The following is a 27,303-nucleotide window of genomic DNA, read 5'->3' on the forward strand; positions in this document are numbered from 1 at the left end:
TTAACTGTCCCCCAAGGGTCTATCAGAATTAAAGTCTTGGTCCACAGGATATCACTATAGTATCTGGTGGTGATAGAACTTTTGGAATATGCAGCCTTGTGAGAGGTCCTTTGGTCATCGTGGGCATGTCTGTCTGTCTGCCCATCCGTCCATCTGTCCATCTGTCTCCACTTGGAGCTTTGACAGCGTTGCTCTTACATATTCCCACTAGGATGTGTCATCATCTGCCACCCTCAGCGGAACCAAGTCTGTGCAGGTGCCATGTTGTTGGACTTCCAGAACTGTGATCTACGTAAATCTCTCCTCTTTCTAAATTAGTTTCCTTTGGTCTTTCACTGTAGAGACAGGAAGCTAACGAGTACAAGGGTCTTGAGTGTGAATTAGGGGGATGTGTACATCTACCTGGGCTACACCCATCTTCTAGTTGATGTACAGCTTCGAGAGAGAAAACCAATAACTGGAAGCCAGCTGACTTCAAGCTTTGAGACAGAGCCGGCCAGAGAAGAGTGTGCCTCCTGAAAAGAACGGTGACTTCAATCTGTGGGAAACCTTTCCCTCTAAGACTCCTAACTCCTAGCTAACATTGACAAGACACAACTGCTTGCACACGAACAAAGCAACCTTGCCAGCCCCCCAACATTAGCAGGATGACCACAGACATGTTTCCATGATGATAAGCCTTTTCTTCAGAACTCATGCGAAGTACTTCTCTCCCACAAACTATGTTTTCACAAGAAACATTTTCCTGTCCTCTGTTCTGGGCTAAGCCAGCTCATTTTAGAGGCAACAACACACGTTCACTATGCTTCATCTTTTCAGCTCAAGGTTGAGGATTCTGAATTTATTCTTTTCCAGTTATTAACATACTGAGTCAATGTTTCATACGCTATGAAAAGACCCGTGGGTTAAGCAGGTGGACTTGCCTGGGAACCTCATAATTTTTGGGAACAGATTATTTCTACAGAAAACCATGCCCAACCATACATTTACTAGTGAATCTATGGGCCAGTGTCCAAGGCCACATGGAGCTTTCCCATTTTGAATGTCGCTGGCTCTCTTGATGGCTTGGTCAGGTCTTAAAATTGAAATGACAATGGAGACACAGAAGCCAAAATTATGTGTATGTGATGAGGTAAAGAAGGAGTACAGATATGAGCATTTATAAGATAAATGCTCATATGAAAGTGGTTTCGTCCACTTCAACAATCAGCCGCACACAGGTCTGGGGGCTGGCTAAAGCTATTACTAGATATTCTGACCTACTTGTAGAGAAGTTAGTTTCTAAATCAGGCACTGTGGCAGAGCTACTCTGTAATGCACCACATAAAACTCTATAGAGATAAAGGCTGGTACAAATGTTGTGGAGGTCTTTAAGGAAGTGGTATTTGGTATAAACTCTAAATCAAATGTACGGGTTTGTTTTTTTTTTTTTTCCCCTGAGCAGAAAGGAACCTGAATTAAGAGGAATTATCTCTGAAGTAAGTTTGTCACCCAAGCAAAAGGCTCGTTCTAAGAGAATAGCTGGGGAGTAATAAGGTTCTGATGTGACTGACCTGTCCCTAAAACTTCTGACATCTTCCCTGCCAGGCTGCCACCAGAGTGGCTTCTGATATTATAGGAGCTAAAACATCAGTGGCTTTATAGGCACTAAAAACCAGGCATGGTGGCACATGCTTCTAATCCCAGCACTCGGGAGGCTGAGGCAGGAGGACTGCTGTAAGATAAAGACCTGCCTGGGCTACAAAGTAAGTTCAAGGCCAGCCTGAACTGCATAGTGAGACCCTGTCTCAAACAACAACAACAACAAAAAAAATGAATTTTAAATGTGGTTTTTAAAATTTGAAAACTATCAATCCGAGAATAAATAAATAAACATGGCAAAGTGTTTGCCTTTGAGCTTTAAATCTCAAGTTGCTGAAAAACTGGACAAATTCATTTTAATGTCTAGATTTTTACACACAGATATAGTCATGAACTTTAATTTGCCACAGAAATTATATCTCAAGTCCTTTGAAATTTTTGATCTGAATGTGTAAGTTACAATGTACTATAGGATGCCATCCTCCAAGGAACACTGTGGAAAATCACAAACATACAAAAATGAGAATAATAATGTAAATACTGCTCTCTATTCCAGTGGTGTTTGGAAAGACTTAACAAGAAAAAAGTCAGGCTATGAAATGTATTTTGTAATAGCACAAAGATTAAAACATTAAGGGGGTAAAGTGGTTTACTCCCTTGCACGTAAATCAAAGTCGCATGGTAAAAAGCCCTGTAATTCACAGCAAATTCTTCCCTCTCCTGAGATACCTCCAGATTCTACTTTCCTCCCAACGCACACACATGCAGACACCTACATGTGAACGCATGCACGCATGCACCCTACCTGTGCAGGGGCCTCGCTCCTCATGAGGTAGCGGACCTTACTGAGGACACACTGCTGGAGCTGGGCCCAAGAAATGGTTCTGTCCTCCTTTATCAGGAAAGGTGGCCCAAACCTGGAAATCCAAGGAAATCAGGTTATTTCAGCGAAGGAAACAGTCACCAGTACTGCTCCACTCCTGGCTTCCCCTGAATTAGGCAAGTGAAGAATTTAGAGTCAAGCACAAAACACAGTTACCAGTCAGTGTCCCGCATTACACAGGGAGACACGGGCAGGCAAACCGAGGGCCGGAGAGGCAAAGCAGTGACACGCAGCAGGGCCAACAGCTGCTCCAAGTGCTGGGCTGGCTGGAAGCCCCCTCCTCATGGTGGGGAGAACGGCAGGAGAGCCGCAGAGAACCAGAAGAAACCCAGGCGACACAGCGGTAGGTTCTGCGCATCAGGGACATTCTCAGTACTGGGACTGCTTCCCACATCCCACCCTGATAAACACACCACAGTGAACGTGCGGTACAAGGAACACGGCTGTGCCGTGAGTGCTGCTGGACAAATCACTGGCCACGCACTGTTCCAGGGCCGTGTGAAGACCAATGACGTAAGAACGTGAACCTGTTCTGGAAACACCGCTCAAGACGCGGCACAAATATGAGGTGATGTGTCTGGACAGGGAAAGGCACTGTGCACCGGCTGAGTGGGCAGGTCTGTTCATTTAACTACTCCTGTGTCGCTAAGCATTCTGTTTGCTGCTCATTTTCATGTAAACAATGCTTGCTTATAGTAGGAAGTATACATTTTCTTGTAAATGCATCTCTGGCTGCACGTAACCAACTGTTCCTACAGGATAAAGTTCCAGGAGTGAAAAGGTAGACCGAAGTTCTTTATTGCCAAACTGTCCTCCAAAAAAGCCATACCAATTTAGCAATAAGGTAAGTACCAATTCCCTGGGTAAATAGTGATGGTACATTCCTGTAACCCCAGAATTCTAGGAGGCTGAGGTAGAAAGATCTCAAGTTCAAGCCCAGCCTGGGCAACTTAGCAAGACCCTGTCTCAAAATAAAAAATAAATAAGAGTTGTCTGGGGATATAGCTCAGTGTAAATGTCTTGGTTCCGATTTCTCATACAGAAGAAAAAACAAAACAAAACAAAGATTAGCTTTAGTCTTGCCTAGAATGAATATTATCAATTTCTAAAAATTCCTTAACTATCTGAAAGGTGATGACTAGTATCTTGCTAGCCGGTAATCCCAGCACTAGGGAGGCTGAAGCAGGAGGATCACTGTGAGTTCAACGCCAGCCTGAGCTACATAGAGAGTTTAAAGCCAACCTGAACCACACAGTGAGACCCTGTCTCACAACAAACAAACAGCCGGGCACGGTGGCACACACCTGTAATCCCAGCACTTGGGAGGCTGAGGCAGGAGGATCATTGCAAATTCTAGACCAGTTTGGGCTACAAAGTGAGCTCAAGGCCAGCCTGAACTGCAGAGCGAGACCCTGTCTCAAAAAAAAAAAAGACAAAAAAAATCAAAACAAACAAACAAAAGAATAGTATCTTGCTATTGAGCCAGGAGTGGTAGTGCACACCTGTGATCCCCACACTGGGGAGTGTAGCCTCAGCTGAGACTATAAGTTTAAGGCCAGCCTGGGTCACATAGTGAGTTCAAGGTCAAATTGAATTATACTTCCATCTCAAAAACAAGACAAAACAAAACAAAGAAAAAAAGAATACCATCTTGCTATTGCAATCAAAATGTCCCCTACTACTAATGATGCTGAATATTTCAACCTGGGAATGTATTTCTCTTGCGAACTCATGTTAATCTTTGTTTTGTTTTGGTTTTTATTGTTTTTTTTTGCTTTTTTGTGACAGGGTCTTACTATGTAATTCAGACTGGCCTTAAACTTACTATGTAGCCCAGGCTGGCCTCAAACTCATGGCAATCTTCCTGCCTCAGCCTCCCAAGCCTGGGATTACAGGTGTGTGGCATCACATCCAGCTTCTATGGTCATTTTATTTTATTTTAGGTACTGGGAATTGAACTCATGACCTCAGGCTCTCCAGGCAAGTGCTTATGCCGCGGAGCTATACCCCCGGCCCTATGGTCATTCTATTGACAGAGTGTTTATCTCACTGAGAGAGCTCTAGGTTTTACATGATGAATATGAATCTTTTACCCTGCACATGACAAATACTCTTCCTCATTTGTCCTTTGTCTTTACATTTGTTCTTAGTGTGAATGTTAAATATATTTAAAACATCAGCCTTCTCCTTTATAACTCCTGTTTAGGGGTGTTAATACATTCCCACCAGTTTGAACCAGTATGTGCATGACTGTCCCACCAGAGGCGCTTGCACCACTGGTGACGTAGGTAGGACAGTCACGCATGTACCACCATGGTTCAAGCCAGCCAGCAGTGAGACATACAAATTGTGGCCCCATCATGAATGTGTTCAAATAGCCCCCTCCAGCCAGAGAAACAAATATGCCCCTACATTTTCTTTAAAATTTGTATATTTTGTTTTGTTTCATTTTTAGAGATGGGATCTCACTCTAGTTTAGGCTGGCCTCAAGCTCCTGATGATCCTCCTGCCTCAGCCTCCGAGTCCTAGAACTACAAGCATGTACCACCATGCCCATTCTTTTTAAAGATACCTTAAGGTTCCTTTTCAAAGATATCTTTCTAATCAATCTGGGACTTACACAGATGAATTTATGTCAAGAGTAAAAAAGTAATTTTTTGGCTGAATATGGTAGCACACGACCATAATCCCAGTATTCTGGGAGGCTGAGGCAGGAAGATCCCACGTTTGACCCCAGCCTGTGCAGTTTAAGTTAGCAAGACCCTACCTCAAAATAAAAAATTAAAAAGGGCTGGGGATGCAGCTCAGTGCAGAGGTGCTGGGTTTAATCTCCAGCACCACAAAAAAATTAAAAAGTAATAATTTAAAATAGAAAGAAATCAACTAGCTTGGCCTTACTTACTGAATAATTCATTCACTGTTTTATTACATAAAATATGAAATATATTGTTTTACCATTTAATAAATATTTAAAGACTTTGGTTTATTTTGTTTGGTTAAGTATATATTCTTTTTTCCATGTCACAATATTTTAATAATTAAAATTTATTGTTTCAATAGACTAATTCTTATTCTTCCTTTCCCTCTTCCCCAACATTTTCTGACTATTCTTAGCACTTTATTGTTCCATATACTTTTTTTTTTGAGACAGGGTCTTACTATGTAGCCCAGGCTGGCCTCAAACTCATGGCAATCCTCCTGCCTCAGCCTTCTGAGTGCTGGGATTATAGGCGTGCACCACCACATCCAGCCAACAATACATATTTATAGACTACAATGTAATGTTTCCACACATCATGAGATAATCAAATCAGAGTAATTGGAATATCTATCACCTCAAACATTCATCATTTCTTCGCAATCACTTCATTTGGACTATATAAAAAAGCTACCTGTCGTTGCAAGTTTGTAATTAAACAGTCTCTTTCCCTCTTTTAGCTGTCATCACTTTCTAGCTCTTAGAGGTTTGTTTTGTTTTGTTGTTTTGTCATATTTCCCAGGCCAGCCTTGGATCCTGAGCCTCCTTCCTCAACCTCCCGCACAGCTGGGACTACAGACACACACCCCACTGTGCCCAACTTCCCTTTCCTTTTGAGACAGGATCTCTCATTGAGTCATCCAAGCAGCTCCTCCTTTTTATAGTCAGCTTCTTTTTGAGCCTTGCTTACCCCACTGCCAGTTTTGGGGTTTTTTGTTTGTTTGTTTGTTTTACTTTTTGAGACAGGGTCTGGCTATGCAGTTCAGGCTGGCCTTGAGCTCACTTTGTAGCCCAGGCTGGTCTCGAACTTGCGACAATCCTCCTGCCTCAGCCTCCCCAGTGCTGGGATTACAGGCGTGCGCCACCATGCCCAGTGCCACTAGCCCTTTACAACACAATACTGCATAAAATAACAGCAGTGAGGGCCATCGTAATTATTGCTTCCCTTAACAGAAAAGCTTGAATGTTTAATTAAGGGTAATGTGAACCATCTGCTTAAAGCAATTATTTCTGGTCCTCTTGCTCCAGAAGTACCCTGTTCCCCTCTCCTACTTTATTAATCTTGGGGATAGTTATTTAATTTTATCAAGCTGGAATTGTTCTAGACAAAATCCCAAGTAGAGGTCTACAAATCCCAGGCACTGTGTGAAAAAAGGACGAAGTTAAACATACCTGCTAGCACTCTGGCCGGAGCCCGCGAGGTTGCAGAAGAGGATGAGCACCTTGTTCTCACTGTGGACAGGCAGGGAGAACCGCTGGCCCTCCCGGGCCGCCAGGTGCGGGGACACTGGCAGACCTGGCGGACGAGCTGGGGGCGAGAACGGCGTTAAAGAGCCCTGCAGTGGGCCACAGCCTCGGCTTTCCCAGCCCTCTTTCTCTCTGGGCACCTATTTGCCACCAGTGGGAGGACACTGGTGGCTTTTGGGAGAAGATGAAAAGGTTCGTGGCACTTGTGCTGTCACCGGGCATACACACATCAGATGCATGGTAGTGAGTCTGCAGTTAAGCCAGCCAATAAGGTTAGAATAAGGGCAAGGGTTTAGGGAACTCTTTCCAAAGCAATCTGAATACCCCAAAATAATTTCGGGTTTTTTGTGGGGTTTTTGTTTGTTTGTTTGTTTTCTGTGACAGGGTTTCACTATGCAGTTCAGGTTGGACTTGAACTCACTTTGTAGCCCAGGCTGGCCTTCAACTCGCAGTGATCCTCCTGCCTCAGCCTCCCAAGTGCTGGGACTACAGCACCATGCTTAGATCATTAATTTTGGGATTTTGCCTTGACCAGACAGCTCCCAGAGATACACAGTCTTAGGAAGCCAACATAAGAAGTACACTGAGAAGGTAAAAGGCTCCCATGGAGAAAGGAGTAGGGCTTCACTATTCTCCATGTCCAATCTGAATTGTGACTTTCAGGAAAGTATATGTCACTCATCATTAAATTAGAAATGAAGACTTGTTTCACTGGGTTATAAAACAGGGTCAGTCAACATTCTGTCCCAGATTCCAATGCCCAGAGTTTCCATGTTGTCTCCGAGAATATCAAACATCCAGTCCCCATAGGCTGCTACCTAAACTGGCTCGTGGTATGGGGCCAGGGCACAGGACTCATCTGAGGCACACTAGTCACCCTTTATTAGAGAAAGACACACTCCAAGACATTCCAGGGATGTCTAAAACCTCAGAAAACAACCAAAGTACCAAACTCTTACAAAAAATTTTATATATACTATTTTTTTCCTATATATCTGCTCTTATGTTAGGGTGTAATTTATAAATTAGGTATAATAAGACATCAACAACAACAAAATAATTACAATAATATACTGCAATAAAGTTATTTAAAATTTATGGAGTATGGGGCTAGGATGCAGCTCAGGAGTAGAGCCTAGCATACATGGAGCCCTTTATTTGATCCCCAGCATGGAAAAAACAAGACTAAACACAAAAATGCATTTTTGTTTCTGGAATTTTCCATTTAATATTTTCAGACCATGTAACCGAAACTGCACAAAGGGAAATCATAGATCAAGGGGGTTGCTGTATATTGTAACACTGGTGCATGGTCCTTTAATATTGATCTCCTAGTATTGGCCCACTGGCTAAATGGGCCAAAATATATATTGCTGATAATGAAAGGCTATTAAAATTGACCATGTCGCCAGGAGTGGTGGCACATGGCTGTAATTCCAGTACTTGGGAGGCTGAGGCAGGAGGATTGCCCCAAGTTCAAGGCCAGCCTGGGTTGCATAGGAAGTTCAAGGCCAGCAGAACTATATAGCAAGTGCCTGTCTCAAAAGAAAAAAAAAAAAAAATGATCATGTTAACTAGTGTGAGTTTTAAGAAAAAAAAGCATTATGAAGTATAACTATTAACAAGAAAATTATTTTCTAATTTCTTTGGCCACTCAAATTTTCAGAAATTTTATTTCAAGCACAGACCTTAAATCATGAGTCCCAAAAATAAAGATTATACCAGCACCTACACTAGCCAGTGATTCCCAAAATATCCCAGGACTGGCATCACCTGGGAAGTTGTAAAATATGCAAATTCAGGCCCCACCCCAGGCCTATGGAATCAGAAACTCGGGGGGTGGGGTCCAGAAATCTGATTTAACAAAACCTCTGGGTAATTCTTTGGTTTTTTTTGTTTGTTTGTCTGTTTGTTTGTTTTTCCTGGTACCGGGAATCAAACTCACAACCTCGGCTTGCCAGGCAGGTGCTGTGCCACTGAGCTAAATCCCCTGACCCTCTCTGGGTAATTCTAATATTCACTAATGTTTTGAGAATCTCAGTATTAGCTAAACAATTTTTAATATCAACCATCAATCAACACCCTGCACACCAAATTGCAGGGAAAATAAGCCTGACAGTTCCACACACTAGAAGTAAATGTTTTAGGCCTTAGCAACCAAAGAGGACTGTCTCAAACCTACAACCAATAATATCCAAATAAAATTATGCAAGACACTATTGTACCTGAGAGTGTCCCTTGGCTGGCAGACGGAGGGACTTGGAAGGCATACACGTTATCTCCATCTGCTATGGTATTCAGGTCCTCTTCATCAAAGAAAGACCGCTGGAATCCATTGGAATACAGTTCAACCAAGATCACCTGGAATGAGAAAGACCATTTTCCCTCTTGATTTCTCAAAGAGAACCTAACAGATAAGAAACCAAAATGACTAAAAGCCTTAAAAGTCTTTTTCACCCCTCCTTTCTAAGTGGTCACACATTTTAAGTAATAAAATACAGTGTGTAACAGATTGACTGTGGACATCTCATCTGCAACCAAACGAGAATTTTTTTTTAGAGACAGGGTCTCCCTATGCAGTTCAGGTTGGCCTTGAACCTACTATGGCACCCAGACTGGCCTTGAACTCACAGCAATCCTCTTGCCTCAGCCTCTCAAATACTTGGATTACAGGCATGTGCAACCATGCCCAGAAAAAAAAATATATAATCTAGCTTATACTAGATGTATAGTATAAATCTAGTTTTATACCCAGCTAAACTATATGAAAGAATTAGAATTAAATAAAGCCCTCTTCAGGTAAACAAAATTGTTTACTACTTATAAAGCTCCACTGAGTGAACATATAAACAGTGTTACTCGGTTCCCGGTACCGGAGAAAAACCAAAACCAAAAAAAAAAAAAAAAAAACAGTGTTACTAACCTTTTTCATACTATGTTTACTTGAAAAATGTTTACAGAATACAGGTTTATGGGGATGGTTTTATACTGGAGAAGGGAGGAAAGTGGTGACTACTTTGGGAGTCTTGGCTAATCCAGTCTCAACCCTGATTTGCCAAGGACAAAGGAATTAACATCTGAACACATGACTCACAGAACCCACTTAAGGCACATCAACTAGGAAATTATCTTGTAAAAGATATATTTCAGGATTAGACAAAACAACAACCATCAGAATTAAAACCTGACAGTAAGGTAAAAATTGATAACTTAAAAGAAAATGGTGAAATTTGGCAAATGTAAACATGCACTGACTATGTAAAACATAACAATAAAATTTTTACAAGTGGGAAGGGAGGAGTCATTACAGAAGAATAATATCTACCTACAACACCTAAGTCAAAAAAGTAAAAAAAAAAAAAAAAGCATATCAGGATCCTTGCACTGTGTAATATAACATTATACTCTGTTAATTATACATGGTGACATTTAATAAATAGTAAAAGGAAATATAATATGGGGGTCCCAAATCAGAAGACATAAAATAAAGAAAAATTGCTCAATTCATAAAAAGCAATAAAGGAGTGAGAGGAGGAAGATCCTCCCCTCCCAAAAAAAATCAGAAAATGTTGAGTAAATGAAAAACATGAAATAAGGTGGTGGGAATGCACAGAGACAGATCTATGACTGTAGAAAACACGTGGAATAAACTGCCACGTAAAAATATCAAGATAGATTCTAAGTTCTAGTCAAAATATTCATACAAACATCCCCAGAGATTTCTATCTCGCTGAACAAACATGTCACATTGCTCACGTTCCTGACATCCTACTATTATTCAAATTCTACTTCTCGCGGATATTCCTCTTTGGTTCTTTTTTACTGCTCGTTTCCCCCAAATATGTGTGCCACTCTGCTTCTCTGCATTTCTGTCTGTCTGTCTGTCTCTCTCACACACACACACACAAATAGGTCCCCTAGTGCACTTTAGTGTGCTTTAGAATTTAGAAAGCAAGGTACATACATATTTTCCCCCTTTTTTGAGATCCTCATAAAAAACCTATAGGGAGTGATGGAAGTCAAAGGCCCTGGTGGGGCAGGTGTCAGAAAGGAGCTGGTGTGTTGGAAAGGCTCAGTAACCATGATGATTATATGGACACAGGGAGGTGTAAAATTCAACAAACTACAGCCTTAGGAAGTCCACACCGTAAGTATGTTACACCTTAACAAAAAAGGTTAAAAATATTTTTTTTATTTAGCAAAAATCCAGTGAGGTAGTCAGAGAAGTATAAAAGATAAAGATACCAACCACATGATCCAAGGTCAGAGAGCCAGAGAGTAACTGGATCACAGTGAGAGCCTCCTCAGAGCCCCTCCACTCCTGCCATCTGGCTTGTGCCCACCATTGCCTCTACCCCAACACGCCACAGGAGCCCCTCCAGTCAGAGTGAATCCAACCCTTCACCAAAACTCCTTAAAAACAAAACTGAAAAAGCATAGGCCCCCCCAACCTTCCCCATGTCAGACATCCTCAGATCTCTCAGCAACTCTTTGTATTTTATTTACTATCTCTTCAGCAGCCTGGTTTATATTCTCACATATGAAAATACAGAGCAGTAAATCAGGCTGCGAAATCAAACCACTATGTTCAAACCCTGACGGCGGCTTCCTAGCTGAGTGACCCTGGGCAAAGCACTTAACCCCTCAGGACTTCTTTTTCCTTACCAGCACAATGAGGACAACTGTAATGTCTACTTTACAGAGTGGCTGGCATGAAATCAACTATGAACAAAATTGAATATCAAGGTCAGCGGACAGTGTCCAGCACTTGGTAAGCACGAGGATGGCTGCTGTTGGTGCTATGTATCACGACCACCTTCGAGAAAGGCAGGTGTCCTTCATGGTTACCCTACAAGGGGCAGGCAGACGTCAAGGCCCAGTCACCGCAGACACCAGGGGCCAGGAATCAGACAGAAATCGTGAGTCATCCTGGTGTCACCTGGGGCCCACAAATCAGCACAGGCTGCCGGCCTGTCAGCATCCTGACCCCCCAGGCCAGGGCCCAGTGCAATGCCATCACACCTCATCTGCAGGGACTCCGCCTTCCTCCGCCACCATCTTCCTCAGGGCAGCCACTGTGCTCAGGATTGGCACGGCCAGGCCAACCCGCAGGAACCGCTGACTCTTACAGGGGAAGACTAACGTGACACTCAAGAACCTGGAAAACACAAAGGGGGCCACACCCTTATAGACTGTCGGTAAGTCTCACCAACACCATCGACAATGGCTCAAGTTTAGCACAGGCTTGGGTTCCCGTCGGCTCCTTGCACTTTAAGTATATCCCACCAGGGGGAAGTAGAGAGTCAAATCTACTAAACTGGTTTTCCAGAGAGTTGAAAACAGAAAATATTTGAAGAGTCACTATATGGATCTCTGATCGCAAGACTCTAATTGTCCAGTGGATAAATATTCAGCAAAAATAAACCGTGAAGTTTGAAAAATAAAGCAGACAAACTGCTTCTTTAAGGACAAGTCAACCTTATGGATGATTTTCTCCTTTTCTTAATGAATTTTTCCTTGACTTTTACCTCCCACTATTTCTCCTATCCTGGTTTTCTGGTTACTGTTTTTCTTGTCCTGTTCAAGTGACACAGCTAGTTAGTAAAGCTTGGGTTTGATCCTAGGCAGAATGTCCCGGAGTCAGCAACCCTAACCACTGCACTATCACGCATAGGCCAAGTCACAGCTGTCAATAGACATTATGAGACAGTGGCCTAAGTCATGTCATACAGTATAAGGCTTATTGGTGGTATAGACAGCGCAGGATTTCAGAATAGCAAGGGAGGTTAAACCAGGCGTGGAAGTGCACGCCTATAATCCAACTACTTGGGAGGCTTGGGACAGGGATTCCACATCTGAGGTCAGCCTGCTCAACTGAGTATGCGTGCGGCCGAAGCAAGCACAACTTGTGCAACTCAGTGAGACCTTGTCTCAAAGAACAATTTTAAAAAGGGATGTAGTTCAGTGGTAGAGAGCTTGCCCGGCATGTTCAAGGCACCAAAAAAAGAAAAGAAAAGACAAAGAGGGAAAGAGGATATGCTGTCGGTGAAGGGCTTTATGCATCCTGAAGACAGACAGCGGGCAGGTGGAGGGCAGGAGGCACGGCACTTACGGAGCTGGAGGACCCAGTGGCCATCTCAGTGCCGGCGACGGCTCCCTGTGGAGGAGCTCCCTGACGCTCGGGCACTGACCCTGGCCGGCTGCCTCCACAGCACTGCACAACAGCACTGCGCCTTGGCTTCAGCGAGGCTGCAGCAGCAAGAGCTGCTTCTGGCTTTTGCACGGCAGAGAGCCCCCTGCCCTCATCCAACCCTGCCTCTGCTTTTCTTTGTCTCCTCTCCCGAAACAACCCTTTCCCCTTTCTTTGTTTCTTCAAGAAATCATCTTCCCACATCTTCACAAAGAAGCAAAAGAATTTTGAAATAAAGCAGGAAAAGGAGGCAGTGACCAATTGGGTCCGGTTGGTCCCTGTCCCGCCAAGCGGCCTGCTCCAGCTCCTGAATGGACCAAAGATCAACACTGGCAACAGCGCTGATACACAGCCCAGGGTCAGACCCAATTCTGCTGCCCCAGGGCTCATTCTCCCCGCAGCAAACTTTCACACTGCCACCTTCAGTAACTGAAGGTCACCTGGCTGTGAGGCTGGGTTCTGGAGGAAGAAAGGCTCAGTGAGAAGCAAAACAGAAGAGGGGCAGGTTCAAGGTCAGACAGACGCCATCAGTAACCAGCAAGAGGGAAGCCAAGAGCCCTGGGCGAGCGGCAACTGTCACATACCTCGTCTGGCGCAAGGGGATAGGAAGGGACACGCACAGGAAGGGGTCAAAGGTGTTGCTCTGTTTCAGGCAGTGGGGACAAGTCAAGGAAGATCTGTGAGGACAAAGAAGAGAGGTGAAAGTGTCATCACGTGTAAAGCGCTTAGTGGTCCCTTGAAAAGTTACATTCACAATTACCACTGTATATGCATTCCCAGCAGTTCCCCTGCTGGGTAGATACCCAGAAGAATTGAAAACAACTGTTCGATTGATACTTAGATGTAAAATAAATGTTCTTGCTAGCAGCCCTGTTCCCAAGAGCCAAAATGTAGAAACAACCCAACTGCCCTTCAACAGATCAGTGGGTAAACAGAATGTGGTAGATCTACAGTGTAGGATACGACTCAGCTGCAAAAAGGATCAGACTCCTGAGGCAGGGTGAAGGAAACTTGCAAATATGATGCTAAATACTTAGCAAGACTCCAAGCACAAAAGGCCCCATGTTGTATAATTCCCTTTATGTGACATAAAATAGATAAAACCAGAAAGACAGGAAGCAAACTGGTGATCCAGGGGCTGGTGGACGAAGGAGGAGTACGACAGCTTGCTGGGCACCAGATTCTCTCTCTGGGCCTTAAAAATGATTAGGAAACAGAAAGCAGTGTGGGTTGCACAGCATTGTGATGGTGCATGCCACTGCACTGTACGGTTTTCAGTGGATAATTTAGCTAGTTGTGGTGGCATGCACCTGTAATCCCAGCTACTTGGGAGGCTGAGGCAGCAGGGTTGCTTGAGCCCAGGACTTCAAGATCAGCCTGGAGAGCATAGCAAGACCCCATTTCAAAAAAGCAAAAGCAAAAAAATATATATATTTTTTTAAAGTACAATAGTTAATTTTATGTTGAAGACTTTTACCTAAAAAAAATAGGGGTTATGGTTCACATCTAGATCACCCCCAAAGCCTTGTGTGCTCATCGGCGGGGCTCTGGGGAGGAGGTTGGATCTCGGGGTGCTGTACTCATTGGTGGATTAGTTCAATGATGAGTTTCCGGCTCCGTGTGCTGTAAGGAGGTGAGGCCTGACTAGAAGAGGCAGCTCACCCTCTTCAGCTCCACTCTGCATGCTGCTTCCTGGCTGCCATGAGGTGAGCCGCTATTTCTCCACCACGCCCCTGTGCCATTCCATCCTGCCCTGGAGCTGGGGTCTCCAGAATGAGACGCACTGAAACACTTTTGAATAAACCTCTGCTCCTTTAATTGTAGGTGCTGGGCATTTTGTCCCAGCCATGAGAAAGTGACGAAGGCAATCGGTGAAGAAGAAAGTTTAATCCCACAGTAGTGCTGGGGTCTGCAGCTCAGCCTTCCAGACGGAAGGGCAGGGTGCCAACTTTCAGGCTGAAGCGCTTTGGCGACCACCTTTCCCTCTGGTTGCCGGTCACCTAGTGCCTCAGAGCCACCCAGGCAGCGCTCTATGTCCAGACCTTATTCCTAGAGATCCTATGTCAGAGGAGGTGAGCAAGGGCCAGGCATCGGAACTGCTCAAGTCCCCCACCCCTTATTGAAAGGATGAAGAATAGATCTCAGAAAACAGCAGCTAATAGCAACAGTGGCTGACACTGAAACACATTTACTAGGAACAGGCATCACTCTGAGGCCTGAGCACGCATTGATCTATTCCTACACATACCAGCCAGTATAATACCCACTTTACAGAAGGGGAAACTGAAGCAAAGCGAGGATAAGTAACTTGCTAAAGGATGCACAGCTCTTACGTAACAGAGTGAATCTGAGCTCATCACCACTCCTGTGATCTTTAGTATGAGGGAGGCATTGCTTGTTTCACAGTAGCTGTGCATATTGTTTACTTATATTTTTCTTTTCTTTTTTGTCTTTTTGAGGCAAGCTTTCACTATGCAGTTCAGGTGGGCCTTGAGCTCACTTTGTAGCCCAGGCTGGCCTTGAGTTCACAGGGATCCTCCTGCCTCTGCCTTCTGAGTGCTGGAATTACAGGTATGTGTGCCACCATGCCCCCATGCCCAACTGTTTATTTATATTTCTCAATTCTGATTAATTTTTCTTGTTTTATTTTGTTTTTTTTTTTTTTGAGATAGGGTCTCACTATGCAGTTCAGGCTGGTCTTGAACTCACCTTGTAGCCCAGGCTGGTCTTGAACTCACAACAATCCTCCTGCTTCAGCCTCCCAAGTGCTAGGATTACAGGTGTACACCCCCACACCCCCATGCCCAACTGTTTATATTTTTCAATTCTTATAAATTTGACCCTCCCATAGTTCAACCACAGTCTCCAAAAGTGAAGCACAACTTCTATCTCCCAGGTGGGTGCTCCAGTTTCATTTCCCTAATTGTATAACGTACCATTCTCCAAGACATAAGGGATTTCTGCACACTGTGTTAAATTATCCTAAAATCTGCACCCACTTCCTTGGGGCTTTGGAACAATTCCCTGGTGGCATCCTGGCCCTGTAATCTGCACCTTCACCACTGGCCATCAGCTGGGACACCTCAGCAGGCATCAGGACCCAAGTCCCTGTGGCAAGCACTAATCCTGCGTGAGTGGTTTTCCACTAAGCAAGCAAAATAGGAAAAGCCAGAAACTAGCAAGAATGTGGACCTAGGGGCGCTACCCCAGGTGAGCCTGTGGATCTGCCTGCTGCCAGTCCACCCGGTTATCAGAATGGACATGGGTCATCAGGAGGTCACAGTGATTTTAGAAAATAGATGCCAATGGGTTTTTTTGTTTTGCAGTGCTGAGGATCAAACCTCAGGGCCTCACACATGCTAGGCAAGCACTCTACCATGGAGCTACAACCCCAGTTACCTCCGGGGTTTTATGTTTGAAGTGACATTTGGTTCTGATCACTGCCTCTGGCTGATTCCCCCTTTGGGAGACCCAGGGGAATGGCTGGGGCCAGGCAGCCCTGGACCTCAGTCTGAGGGTCCCTTGCTACCTTGTTTCTCTTCCAGTCCTCCTTACCCCTTCTCTCACCGCTGACCTAGGCATAAAATCGGCCTGTAGGATGTATTTTTGTCTTTGGGTAATTTCCAAATCCCGGTTTCACATTTACGCAAACAAATGAAAAAAGATATTTTTTGTTGACTTCTTCATTTTTTTCTCAGCCTCCTAAAACCAAGCAGGGTTGCATTTTTCTCACAGACTGCATTATATTAAATTGGCTCAGGAAAGTGACCTTTAGTTTGAGCCCCAAATCTGTGCCAGGTAGCAAGAGATGTGTGGTTTGGGAGAGGAAAAAAAAAAGAAACACAGGATAAGCTAAGCTTATTTATTTGATTTATTCTGCAGTACTGAAGATAGAGCCTTGGACCTTGCCCATGCTAAGCATGCACTCACTGACTTACCTCTTCAGCCCTCATTTTAGACTTAAGGAACAAAGGAAATGTATCGGTCAGCTTTCTCACTGCTGGGACAAAATACCTGACACCAACAACTTACAGAAGGCAAGGTTTCATTGGTCCACTGTCACAGAGGTTTCAGCATACGTCTGCTGACTCCGAGGCAGGAACACCATGACAGGAGCTCATGGCATCCCAGAAGTGAGTAGGGGAAGGGCTCCACAGAGGAAATAACCGGGGACCAGACAGAGGCCCCAGCTTCATGACGAGACCCAGCCAGACACACTCAGAAGTGTGTTTTACAAAACTCCCAGACATCTCTCAACTCAGTCAAGTTGATAGTCATGATTGGTGGTCACAGAAGTGGGATCATCGTCACAAGAAGCTATGGAGAGGGTGGGAGGTACATACACCTGTTTCCCAAAAGCTAAGAAATGAAGAATGAATGTGACCAATAGTTCCAAACGAAGACAGAGTCAGCTTCACCTGTAAGGAAAACTCTGGCTATTTCGCCAGCTATCACAGTACCTAAAACACGGCCCGAGAGGTCCTGTCATCCTCACCATCCCCTCCAGGGTACTTGCTGCCCCCCAAACACTTGTAGGGGACAGAAAATTGTCCCACTGCCCTTCAGTGGTCAGAACCTTTCTCCCTGTTGTTCTGTTCTCTTTCTCAGATTACTTTGCTTATAAAGCTACTCTGCTAGTCAGTTGCTACTAAAGTCAGAAATGCAACCTGCTGCAAATGCGCCAAAATGGGGCCCAGCTTGGGCTTGCAAACCTTACCCTTTGACTGCTGCCGGGTACACACACATCTTACAACTCCGACCTGGTCAAACTGACCTGTGTGCTGGACAGTAGGGTGATATCTATGCAGACAGTAATCATCCTGACAGTACACAGGCATGACTTCACCTTTCCAAGAGCTGTTCTGACAAAGGCTTTACAAATATATTTTGCCTGGCTGGGCGTGGTGGTGCATGCCTGTAATCCCAGCACCCAGGAAGCTGAGGCAGGGGTAACACTGAGTTACCAGCCTGGGCTATATATCAAGTTCAAGGCCAGCCTGAACTATATAGCGAGACCTTGTCTCAAAACAGCAAAAATAAAAAGAAGACGGATGGGTGGCTGTCCACTGCCTAAAAGGGAATGCTGCCTGTAATAGAGACAATAGATTAGACTTTCTGGGAATAAGGGCTACAGATGACATGAAGAACTTGGAAAACACACACATCCTCGTCCAGCCAGTACTCCAACATAGCAACAATCCTTAGTTATTAAGCTTGTAGGCATTTTTAGGTTGTGATAATAATCATACAGAATAATGACATTTTTCTGTAGCCCATAACCTCCAGCACTCTAGTACTGTTCCCTCATCTTTCCCAAAGACAAAAGGCCATCTCCTTCAAAAGAGACTAAGAGAGGCTGGAGATGTAGCTTACTGGTAGAGCCCTTGCCTAGCATCCATGAGGCCCTGGGTTCAATCCCCGCTATTACAAAAAAGGGAGATGCAGGGAAGATGGAAGGGGGAAATCTCAGTGAAGAAAGGCCTGTGAATTAAGCCATAATCCTACATCCATCCCCAGTTTCATAAAAAAGACTGACTCCCACCCCAGGCAAGGCCTGCTCCGTGGAGAGGGCAGACACAGCAGGTACCACCATGCACGGGCATCGGCCCAACCTCTACCTCTGCAGCAAATCATCGGCCCAACCCCTACCGCCGCAGGGCTTCCCAGACCTCAAAAGCCCTTGCGTCGATGTCGATGGGATCCCTAATGACACTTTTTCTTCACTTCAGACTCTCAGGAACAAAGCAGGTATTTTTAGCTGTTACCAGTGCATTTTTAGCATGAACACTTCACCTCTTACTCATTATCGTATGGAAAGAAATCCAACCAAAGGGCACTGCTGGTCCTTAATCTCTGGTCAGCTTCAATGTCACTTCCTCAGGAATCCCCCATGCCCAGCTCACCCCACACCAGATCAAGCACCTGTAACTTGGACTTCGGTAACCCTGAATCTTTCCTCCAAAGCCTTTACTAGTCACGGTTCTGTAAAAACACTGGAGTTGCCCTAGATTTCCCTCAGTCCCTCTGCCCCGCAGCCCTAAACTCACTAGCAAGTCTTGGTGACTCTACATCCAACACATTCTCCAAACCTCGCCGTATCCCTCCATCTCCACCGTTCCATGGTTCCAGCCACCCTCGTCCCCCGCTGGGACGACTCCTGCCTCCTCTCACCTCCCTCCATTCCCCATAACCACCAGAGCATCCCGGAAACTGACACACTAGACCACACCCACTTTAACCACCGGGTGCCTTTCGACCGAAACCCACACTTGGACTGCAGCCCTGCCCTCCAGTCCCTGCCCACCCCCCCGACCCCTCTCACTCTTGCTGATCACCTCGGTTCCTAGAACTTGCCAAGACTGTCCCTGCCTGGGACTCTGTGCCTGTGCTGCTTCCTGTGTGAAGTACCCTGGCCCCAGTCTTTTGAGTGGTGGACTCCTTGCCGTTCAGCTCTCAGTTCAAATGTCCTTCTTCAAAGTAGCCTTCCTGACCACTTTATCTCAAGCTGCCCACCTCCCCCCTCCCATCTCCCACCTCCTAAATTACCCCTTATTGCTCGGCGAACCCTAGTGCCAGCTGTCTGTGGACGTATATGCTGTCCATCAGCCCCTCCCAAGAGAACCTGAGCTCCTTGAGAACAGGACAGCTGTGGCTTGTGGCAGCTAAAAGAGAACCTGGCACATAGCACTGCACGGAGGGAGTAGCAGGAGAACAAATGAGAATACCTGTCCCACAGGGTACTTGGGGTACTGGCTCCCAGGCCTCACCACCACTGCAGGTATCAAAACCCACAGATACTCAAGTCCTTTATAAAAAATGTTAGCACATTTGCATAAAGCCCACACAAGCCTCCTATGTATCTTAAGTCACCTCTAGTTTACTTATAATACTTAATACAATGTAAAGGCTATGTAAAGAGTTGCTGTACTGTATTGTTCAGGGAATAAAGACCAAAAAATAATCTGTACATGTTGAGTACGAATGCAAATTTTTTTCTAACAGTTTGGATCCACGGTTGGTTTAATCTGTGGAGGCGGAACCAGTAGATAAGAGAACCGACTGAATACATTTGATTGTATCATACTCTCCCTCTAGATGCCCCCTGTCCCTCCTTCTTCTCTCCATCCTCTATTTTCATTGCTGGCAGCCTCTGCCTTGGACAACCAAGGATAAGAGCGATGGCCAACAAATCACCATCATGGGTAGCAGCTTCCAGGGTCCACAGCTGCAAGTCTGGCCTTCCTCTCCCCACCCCTCCTGCAGCCTCGCCACCCCTCTCAGGGCAGGAGGCAGTGTAACAATAAAAGTCAAGCTCACTCAGAAGAGATGTTCTCCCGTGGGAATATTTTCAGCCATCAAGGACAGAAATGGAGTGGCCCCTGTTCTTACCACTCTGACCATTTCCTCAGGGTCCTCCATCCCAGGGGGCAGAGAGCAACAGACTTCCCGCGTGCTCGGGTATGTTCTGCTGGAGAGGCAAGCAGCTCCAGCAGGCACACACTCAAGGTATTTCAGAGACTATCTGGCCTTCCCCTTCCAGACGGTGATCATTTCCTCCTTATTTTATCTGTGATCACTGAACATAACTCCCAAAGCAGCACAGTTTCCAAGCAATGGTAAATGACCTCCTCTCTTTGAAACACAAAGAATGTAAATCCCAAAAAAGGATGGAAGCAAATGGCTGGAAGCTGAAAATTCTAAAAGACTGAGTCAGCATCACCTTGCTTGAAGAGAAGTGATTAAGAGAAGAAAAACATAGGAACTCTATGAAAAACCCCACCAAGCAAAGGAAAGGGCAGTAGTCTCACAGACCCAGAGAGAAGCATTGCTTTGAAATGACTTGACGGAATATCTTGAAGAAAAAAACTTAGTTATATTTTGGTATCCATAATAGGGAACAAGACAGCCAAGCAGTGGTGCAAGCAAAAAGCAGAGAAAATCACCATGGATGAACAAGGCGAACTGGAAAAGCAACAGAAGAGGAGGAAGGGCAAAGAAAACAAAGGCAGAGCTCCTGCTTCCGAGAAGTGACAGTGGCCAGGGGCTGCCTCTCACTCACTGTCGTCCCTGAAGAGCCGCATGGAAGCCAGGCACGGTGGTGCACACCTGTAAAATCAGCACTCTAGGAGGCTGAGGCTGGAGGATCAAAAGGGCGAGACCAGCCTGGGCATCTGAGCAAGACCCTGTCTCAAAATGAATTTAAAAAGAGCTAGGGATGTGGCTCAGTGCCAAGGCCCTGGGTTCAGTCCCCAACATGGTACCACAGGAAAAAAGAAAACAGGCCCGCCTCCCAGGTCACAGCACTCACCTCCTGCACTCTGGTAAGGATTAAATGCAAGCTACATTGTGTGTATATATAAATATAAACGCACTGGGGCTAGGGATGGAGCTCAGTGGTAAGTGCTTGCCTACCATGCACCAGGCCCTAGGCTCAATCCTCAAGCCCAACAACAACAACAACAATAATAAATTATATAAATGTAATACATACATTATAATATACATTATTTCATATGCACTTATATACTATAAATATATTTATGTAACATGAATATATTTATGTAAATATATAAATATGTATTTATGCAAATATATGTATTTATGATATGATACATAATACTATGTATTATATCACATATATTTCATTTTATAAATATAATATATAAATATATGTGCTATCACATATTTTTATATGTTAAAAATTACACAGAAACTGCTGCATGTGGTCACACACCCCTGTCATCCCAGAACTCAGGAGACTAAGACAGGAGGATTGCTACAAGTTTAAGGCCAGCTTGGACTACAAAGTGAGTTTGAGGCTAGCTTGAATTATATAACAAGACCCTGGATCAAAAAGCAAAAATAAGGCTGGGCGTAGTGGCACACACCTATAATCCCAGCACTCAGGAAGCAGAGGCAGGAGGATCATTGCAAGTTCGAGACCAGCCTGGGCTATAAAGTGAGCTCAAAGCCAGCCTGAACTGCATAGTGAGATCCTGTCTAAAATAATAATAATAATAACAACAACAACAATAATAATAATAACATACACACAAATAAATAAATATGGAGCCTAAAAAAAGCTTGTGGCATCGAATTTGAGAGCCGAACAGCGATTACCAGAGGCCAGGGAGAGCATGGGGCTGGTCAGTTGGTACTAAGTGAGAGAGGAGTAAGAATTCCGGTGTGCTACTGCTGCTGTGACTATAGCTGACAATGAACATACTGTGCATTTTAAGCTAGAAGAAATTTGAAAATTTCCACCATAAGCAAACCATAAATGCTTAAGGAAATAGCTGTACAGTGGCACCTTGGCTCATGAACTTGATTTTATCCATGACTCTGGTCCCAACCTTTGAATCAAATTCAAAGGTGAGGTTCAATGTTCACTTTAGGGGGAAATTTGATTCGGTTCTCATCCAGTCAGTTTGAGACCAGAATCATGGAGAGAGGTGAATTAGTAAACTGAGACACCACTGTATTTCTCCTAATGTAAACACTGCACAATGTATCACTATACACGTATCAAAGTATTACAACACATCTCAGTAATGCGTACAATTTTTGTTTTTTATGTATCAGTTAAAAAACACATTTAAGCCAGGTATGGTGGCACACACCTACAATCCCAGCACTCAGGAGGCTATCAGGAGGAATGCTACAAGTTTGAGGCCAGCCTGAATGAGAGAGACAGAACCTGTCTCTAAATAAATAAATAAGTATATGTTTTTAAAGCTCATACATATGAGCAAGCTTTCCACCTGCAGGAGGTTTTCTGTAACAAGTGGTTTCTCCTAATTCCAGGTCCCTATCCTCATTCTCAGCTTTAAGCTTGTATTCATTCTTGGTGAATCTGTCCCACCCATCGGATCCGCTTTATCCCCCAAAGCCAATCCAAAAGCGCACCTCCTCCAAGAAGCCTCTCTGACCTCTCCCTGCAGTAAGCGCCTTCACTAAACATTATAACACGTGAACATATTCTGCTCTGTGGAGAGGGTCCTGATATTTTTATGTAGAAGTGCCCGAAGAGCACACATGCTCTCTGAAGTCACAGGCTATGTAATTACATTTATTTTTGTGTCCCCCAGAATGTGGGGAACGCTTGTGCCCAGAATGACTTGTTTAATTAGGCTTTCTGGCCATAAAAGGCAAATTGGGTCTCACCAGCTTCAAGGGGATCACATGCTGGTGATGTCCCAGCTTCCGCATTCACTGAAGAGCTGCCCTTCATCAAGAGGAGGTAAAAGGCCCAGAAGACAGGAAGAAGGAAAAAAAAACCACTACCAGTCAGGGGCAAGTGACTGATGGGCATGCGGACTGTGTGTTTACGGTTTTGCTGCTGTCTAATCTCAGGCTCAGTGCCAACGGGAAAGGGCTGACCAGCAATCAAATTCCCTGAGCCCTTGGGTGCTACATTCCAAATGCATCTAGTCCTACCTGTATTGTGCTTGAAAGTGGCTTTGCACAAAGCTCTGGCCCACAGAAAGCTGAGCTGATGACGGCTGGAGGTTCTCAGGTGTTTTACTGGCTTCAGACAGCAGCTGCAAAAAATCAGGAAATGAAGCTAGATTAGATACTATCCACCTGCCTGGCTGGGCATGAGGGCACACACCTGTAGTCCCAACTCTTGGGAGGCCGAGACAGGAGGATCACTGCAAATTCATGGCCAGCCTGGGCTACATAGTGAGTTCAAAGTCAGCCTGAACTAAACAGCAAGACCCCCATCTCATAAAACAAACAAATAAAATTCACCTTCCTGGATATCACATGACGGCTTCCAGACCACAAAGCTTCCTCCTGGGCCCTCGTCAGCCCTTTCTGAATCTGCCTTGACTGTCAGCTAGTAATCTCAACCTCTTCATCTCCCAAAATCCCCAAGAGAGAGAATGCATCTGTATGGAAAGACCAAAACTAGCTGGGCAATCCCAGCACTCGGGAGGCTAAGACAGCAGGACTGCCACAAGTTTGAGGCCAGCCTGGACTATATAGTGAGACTGTGTCTCAAAAAATTTAAAAAAGAAAAAAAAAGAGCAAAATGTAAGCGGGAATGCTCACTCAGCCTTCCCTGGGGATGGCCGGCCCCAGCTCTTTACCTCTGACCCACCAGGCCCTCCCTGACCAGATGTTTTTTTTTGTTTTGTTTTGTTTTTGTCTTTTTGAGACAGGGTCTCACTATGCAGTTCAAGCTGGCCTTGAGCTCACTTTGTAGCCCAGGCTGGCTTCGAACTCTCAACGACACTCCTGCCTCAGCCTCGAGAGTGCTGGGATTACAAGCATGTGCCACCACGCCCGGTTCAGATGCCTCTTATATGTCTACTCGGGTGAACAATCACTACCTCAAGCCAAGACACACCGAAGTTCTCCATCCTCTACCTGCACAGCTGTCCCTGCTCACACTCTCCAGCAAGCCAGTTTTCCTGTGAGAACCATCATTCGCAGACAAAGGAGGCTTGAAATTTTACAACTTGATTCCTAAACTTTCTTCACTCACTGTACTTACATCAGTTGCACTATGTACTTCTCCGTGTGGCCTTGTGTATGTTTCCTCTGGTTCCTGTAGCAAATCATCACCAAACGTGGCTTTGAACAACAAATTCATTCTCTCAGTTCTTGTGACCAGCCATCCAAAATCAGTATTGCTAGGCTTGAATCACAGTGTCAACAGGGCCACACTCCCAGCAGAGACCCCGGGGGAGAACCTACTCCTGACTGCTTCCGACTTCTGCTGGCTGCCCAGAGTCATTGGCTGGTGGCCTGTCGCTCTGGTCTCCAAGGCCAGCATCTTCAAATCTCTCTCTGCTTTGTCCACATCACCTTCTCCTCTGTGTGCTCCGGTCTCCTTCAGCCTCTTTTATAAAAGCACTCAGGACTGAACCAACCCCCACCTCAGTATCCAGCTCAGTTATCCCCATCTCAAGATCCTTAACTCAGTCATGTCCATAAGGTCCTCACCTCATATAAGAAAACATCTCCAGGATGCAGGGCTCTAGCTCAGGGGTCATTTTTAGTGACCTACCTTGGGGCTCATGCCTGTCCCAATGCCACCAAACCCCGATGGCCCCCTACCAACCCCAATATGAATTATGCCAGTTTCTAGTTTCTACACTTATTCTCCACCCATTCTTTAACCTATTCACCTACTACCCCTGAACAAGCGACACAAGCAACACAAGCATTTATTATGGCCTCAATATGCAAAACTCTTTGTGCTTGAAAGGTCTGTATTTGAGGACAATCCCAGGGTCAAAGCCACTCACTATATAAAGCTATTTAAGTAAAATACTGATTACCTATGTGAGCGTTCGCATATGGCCACATAAAAGACAGCTTACAGCAGCGGTGGCGAACCTGTGCACGCGTGCCGCGGCAGGCTGTTTGTATCACTGAATGCTCTAAAAGGTTCGCCATCACTGCCTAGAACAATGTGCCTCAGCTTTTTCATCATTACTCCTTCCCTTCAAGGCTCTTTTCTTTTCTTCTTTTTTTTTTTTAATGGTTTATAGGATTGAATCCAAAGCTTCACACTGAGCTACATCCTAGCCCTTTTTTATTAATTGTTTTTTTTTTTGGGGGATAGACTTTTTCACTAAGTCACTAAGTTGCTCAGGCTGGGCTCAAACTTGTTATCCTCCTGCCTCAGCCTCCCAGATTGCTGAGATTACAGGGTGTGCCACCACGTCCAACTTCAAGGAGTCTTTTTAGACGTTTTTTACCTCCTCCACTCCCAACATGAAATGGTAATACTACAGATACACTTTGCATGTGTCTATGGACTGTGTGAATGTCTGTCTCCTGGACCAATTCTGGGCACTTTGGGGGTCTACTGTGCTTCTGCGCTATCATCCCCCAGGAGAAGGAGGGAACATTCACTAGGAGAATGCACAGATGGTGAGGGGCGGGTGAAGACCTGGGTGGAACCGAAGGAGGATGCTGCAGGATCTGAGAAAGCAGAGGACGGAAGCAGGCAAGTGGAATACACATGCAGCACCCGGGTACAGTGTGCTGATGTGTGCAGTGCGCTTCAGAATATAGCAGAAAAATGAGATGAGCAGAAAAAGGAGAGAGAGATGGAAGAATGAGTGGAGGGAAGAGTGGACAGTTGCTAAGGATGGCAAATTTAGTGAAACATAAAACAGATTCTAGGCGGTAGGTGTGAGTGTTCAGTGTATAATTCATTCAACATTTTCATGTTATGACATTTTTCATAATAAAATATCAGGGCAAATAAGTAATGAGTATGTGGGATGGTCGCTCTTGTTTGCGCCAATATTTTATCACGTCCAATCTGACTACAATACAGGATATACAAAGGGAAGTGAAAAAAACAGGGCTGGGGAGCAAGTCTGGTGTCCCATTGGGTGGGGCTTTCAAAGTCCCCCACAAGACACTGCAGCCGCTCCAGTGAACAATGCAGGAGCAGGGTCAAAATTGTAGTCAGGAGTCAGACTGCTGGCTTCAAATCCTTGAGCTGAGACTTGGTTTTGAGAGTTACTCAACCTCTATAACACAGTTAAAAGGTTACTCTTATACGGTCTGTGATTTTTTTCTCATCCTTTTGCTGTTGGTGTAACAAAATACCCAAGACTGGATGATTTATAAAGAGCTGAGGTTTATTCAGCTTACTGTTCTGGAGGGTGGGACGTCTGAGAGCACGGTGCTGGATCTGGCGAGCACCTTTCTGCTGCATTACAGCATGGTGAGGGCACCCCATGGACAGACAGAGCAACTGCACTCACTCTCTGCCTTATCTTATGATGCCATCATGGGAGACACCCCTCATGAACTTGTCTAGCCCTAACTATCTCCCAAAATCCCATCCTCTAGTCTATTAACATGTGAATTTGGAGGTTAAGTTGCTAGCACACGAAATTTTGGGGGACACAGTCAAGCCACAGCAATTTCTCTACTGTAACAAGATCACAACAATATCTATCTGATGCCATGTTTTCAGGATTTAAATATATACATGAGCGGCGCTTCCTGATGGGGAGTAGCCAGTGGGTTCTGAGCCTACGTGGTGGCTACATGCTTGGGAGATGCTTTAATTCACCAGCAATTCCCATGGAAGGGAATAAATCTAGAGGTTGGAACACAGACAAAGGAGGTTAAGGGTCCATGTAGCGACAAGGTGAACTAGAGGAGGAGCCATGAAAATGAAGGGAAGGTGGACTTAAGACACCTTTGTGCACAGCTCATAGCTCTGCACCTGACCAAGAAGCAGATAGGAAGAAGGAAGGAAGAGGTAAACATGACTTAGACTCTAGTTCCAAGCTGATGCCAATACCAGTTCCATCAACAGAGGTGGGAAAGTCAAAGGAAGACGTGTGCTTCAGAAGAACATGCCAAGTTTGAGGGTGACTGGAGGACTTCCATGCAGAGACATCAACTACAACTACATAAAGGTGTGAGCTTGTGCAGCAAACT

General features: G+C 44.9%; 1 protein-coding gene across 2 annotated transcripts in view; it reads right to left on the reverse strand.

The window, feature by feature from the left end:
- Usp43 (ubiquitin specific peptidase 43) overlaps nucleotides 1–27,303 on the reverse strand; it is a gene marked incomplete at its 5' end in the record, with an annotated part of 66,460 nt that overhangs the window by 25,920 nt on the left and 13,237 nt on the right. For both annotated transcript variants that reach the window (XM_013522154.1, XM_013522153.1), the window contains 6 exon segments: nucleotides 2,387–2,498; nucleotides 6,615–6,750; nucleotides 8,915–9,050; nucleotides 11,712–11,847; nucleotides 13,464–13,556; nucleotides 23,317–23,420. In XM_013522154.1, coding sequence (XP_013377608.1) covers nucleotides 2,387–2,498; nucleotides 6,615–6,750; nucleotides 8,915–9,050; nucleotides 11,712–11,847; nucleotides 13,464–13,556; nucleotides 23,317–23,420 — 717 coding nt within the window.

Source organism: Chinchilla lanigera, unplaced genomic scaffold (assembly GCF_000276665.1).
Source record: "Chinchilla lanigera isolate Chin_1 unplaced genomic scaffold, ChiLan1.0 scaffold00066, whole genome shotgun sequence".
Lineage (NCBI taxonomy): Eukaryota > Metazoa > Chordata > Mammalia > Rodentia > Chinchillidae > Chinchilla > Chinchilla lanigera.